Source organism: Panthera uncia, chromosome B1 (assembly GCF_023721935.1).
Source record: "Panthera uncia isolate 11264 chromosome B1, Puncia_PCG_1.0, whole genome shotgun sequence".
NCBI lineage: Eukaryota > Metazoa > Chordata > Mammalia > Carnivora > Felidae > Panthera > Panthera uncia.
Window position 1 is genome coordinate 186,369,922 of NC_064811.1, and position 2,397 is coordinate 186,372,318.

The following is a 2,397-nucleotide window of genomic DNA, read 5'->3' on the forward strand; positions in this document are numbered from 1 at the left end:
CACACATATATGCTCATGTATGTAGAACTGAACGACATAAACATCAACAAATTCTGATAACATGAACCCTCCAGGAGGTGCATGAATATCATTTTCAGTCTTCTAATAATAATAATAATAATAATAACGATAATAATATGATAGATGTCACTGGTTGAGCACTCCTGTGCGTCAGCTACCGTTTCCAAGCTCTTCTCATGCAGTAATTGTTACTCTCCTCCTAAGCGTAGGAGATCAGTACTACCACCGCCTACATCTTACAGATAAGAACACCAAAACACGCAGAGGGTAAGTAACTTGGAACAGACCCCACAAGCAAGCAGCAGAACCAGGATCTGACCCCGCACAACCTGACTGTGGAGACGAGCTCCCCGTGGCCTCTATCTGAAAAGCCAAGACCGCAGGGAACTCACGTCCTCCTAAGACCACCAATCCCACTGTCCGGTCTCCTGGAAGGTTAGCAGAGTCAGTTCTGGAATGCAGAGCTCCTAATTTCCAATCCTACGCTCTCCCTAGACCTCAGGCAGCAGTATTCTTAGTAAAAGATGCTTTGTGAAGTTGAAACCAAACAGGCTCCAAATAAATAAAAGATACAGACGAGCATACTTGAAAGAGAAGAGAACATATTTATTTACATCACTACTTCCTTTTTACAACTCCTACACTTTTAAATAATAAAATTTTCCAGGAAATCTGGTAAGTTTTAAATTAAGATATTTCAGCAGAAGAAAATTTCCACAATATGATTTTTATTTACATGAATTTCCAAGAGTTTTAAATTGTTCCTTTTGAAACGGCCCAATATAACTAAAGCTCTCATTTAGACCTTGCATCTTTTTCAAAAACCGTTAGCTTAAGAAATTCAGCTTATAATCACATCCTTATAGTTTAGATCCTGACAGACAAAAACCTTGTTAACACACTTACAAATACAAACCTGTTTCATAACTGATCCACATTTGGGCTACAAGCTCAACCTATTTCACATGTTTTGGTGCCAAGCAAAGATTTTTTTTTTTTCAGACAGCTTTTAAATTGCTCTGATTAAAACTTTCTGGAAGTCTTCTGGATCAGTCATACAGCTGCTTATGAGTTTGTATGTATGTATTCTCAGCACACATCCAGTCGGTGAGGATGGGCTTATGTCCGGTTCAGTCAACTCTAAAAGTGACTCACGGGGATTCAGAACTTCGCTGGGGCAGATACTAGGGCATTTTCCTCTCCTTGGCCACTCGTATTTGGGATGCTTACGTTTCCTCCAATATTGCACGTGCAAATCACTTACTTTTAGGAGAACTTACTATTCATAAAATGGCTTCTAACAATAGCAATGGTCTGACATCCTTCCATGTCACACTGAGAGATTTCAAATATTTATTAGCGAAACTAGAAGAGAGGATAGATTTTCCTAATATTTTAAGCATGAGTTCCTCCGAATAGTTGGTATAACATCCATCAAAAAATAGAAAAGATCAACTTTTACCATGATCAAAGATATAGTTCACAATGAAAACCATACAGTTCTGGACACCTTCTCTGTAAGAACGGCCGACGGCCAGTCTTGAGCATCATGCCGCGGCAATAGAGGCATCATCCATGAGTCGACCCTGTGGCTTGAAAGTGGGAGAACAAAACAGGTTTACAACATAGTAACAACAAAAGCTCTATGAATTGAAAAGATTCTGAAATTCTTGGAACGGTGTCCCAAAAACAGAATGAAGTGTACAAGTATCAGAATCACATTGCTTTTCTCCTTCTCCCACCCCAGTCTCTCTGCACTTGAACCTGGGGATGGCAGACTGCAGGCCTAGGTGCTCCCCCCTCGTTCCCTCTGACACCACAGACGTCACCCGCTGGCCACACACGTCCACCTTCCAAATCCGCCGCAGGCACTGTTTCTCTTCACCTTGTTTTCTAGCAGCTACTCTATCACCGGGAGCGGGTGAAAGGGAACCTAGTTACCATTCCCGCTTAAGTGGTAGCTTTATCCTCTCTTGCTCAGGGCCCTCCTGCACCTCAAGCTTTACGCAGGCGACAAACCTGAGCTGATAGACAAGTTCTTGGGGATTCAAGGTCTCCCAGTCTCCTGTTTGAGAAAGAGCAATCCGCGATGAACTACGGTGTCTAACAATGAATAGTGCAAGGATAGAAGCAGTAGATGAAAACAAAAATTTCCCCTTCCTCAAGGTCACTGGAAAAACTTAAACCATCACATGAGCAGAGTAAAGGCTAAGCAGGAAGAAAAGGTACTGTAGCTGTACTTAGGGTATCAAACTTCTGACAGGTTAGCAACACCTCAGGGTGTCATCAAGTAACTGACAAAATGAAACTTTTTTTTTTTTTAATTTTTTTTTTTTTTTTTTACGTTTATTTTTTTTTGAGACAGAGAGAGACAGA

At 41.1% G+C, this 2,397-nt stretch overlaps 1 protein-coding gene across 2 annotated transcripts in view; it reads right to left on the reverse strand.

The window, feature by feature from the left end:
* Positions 1–606: 606 nt before the first annotated feature.
* TRAPPC11 (trafficking protein particle complex subunit 11) overlaps positions 607–2,397 on the reverse strand; it is a 48,364-nt gene continuing 46,573 nt past the window's right edge. For both annotated transcript variants that reach the window (XM_049632528.1, XM_049632527.1), the window contains exon 30: positions 607–1,613. In XM_049632528.1, coding sequence (XP_049488485.1) covers positions 1,569–1,613 — 45 coding nt within the window. In that variant the 3' untranslated portion in view covers positions 607–1,568. The remainder of the gene's footprint in view (positions 1,614–2,397) is intronic.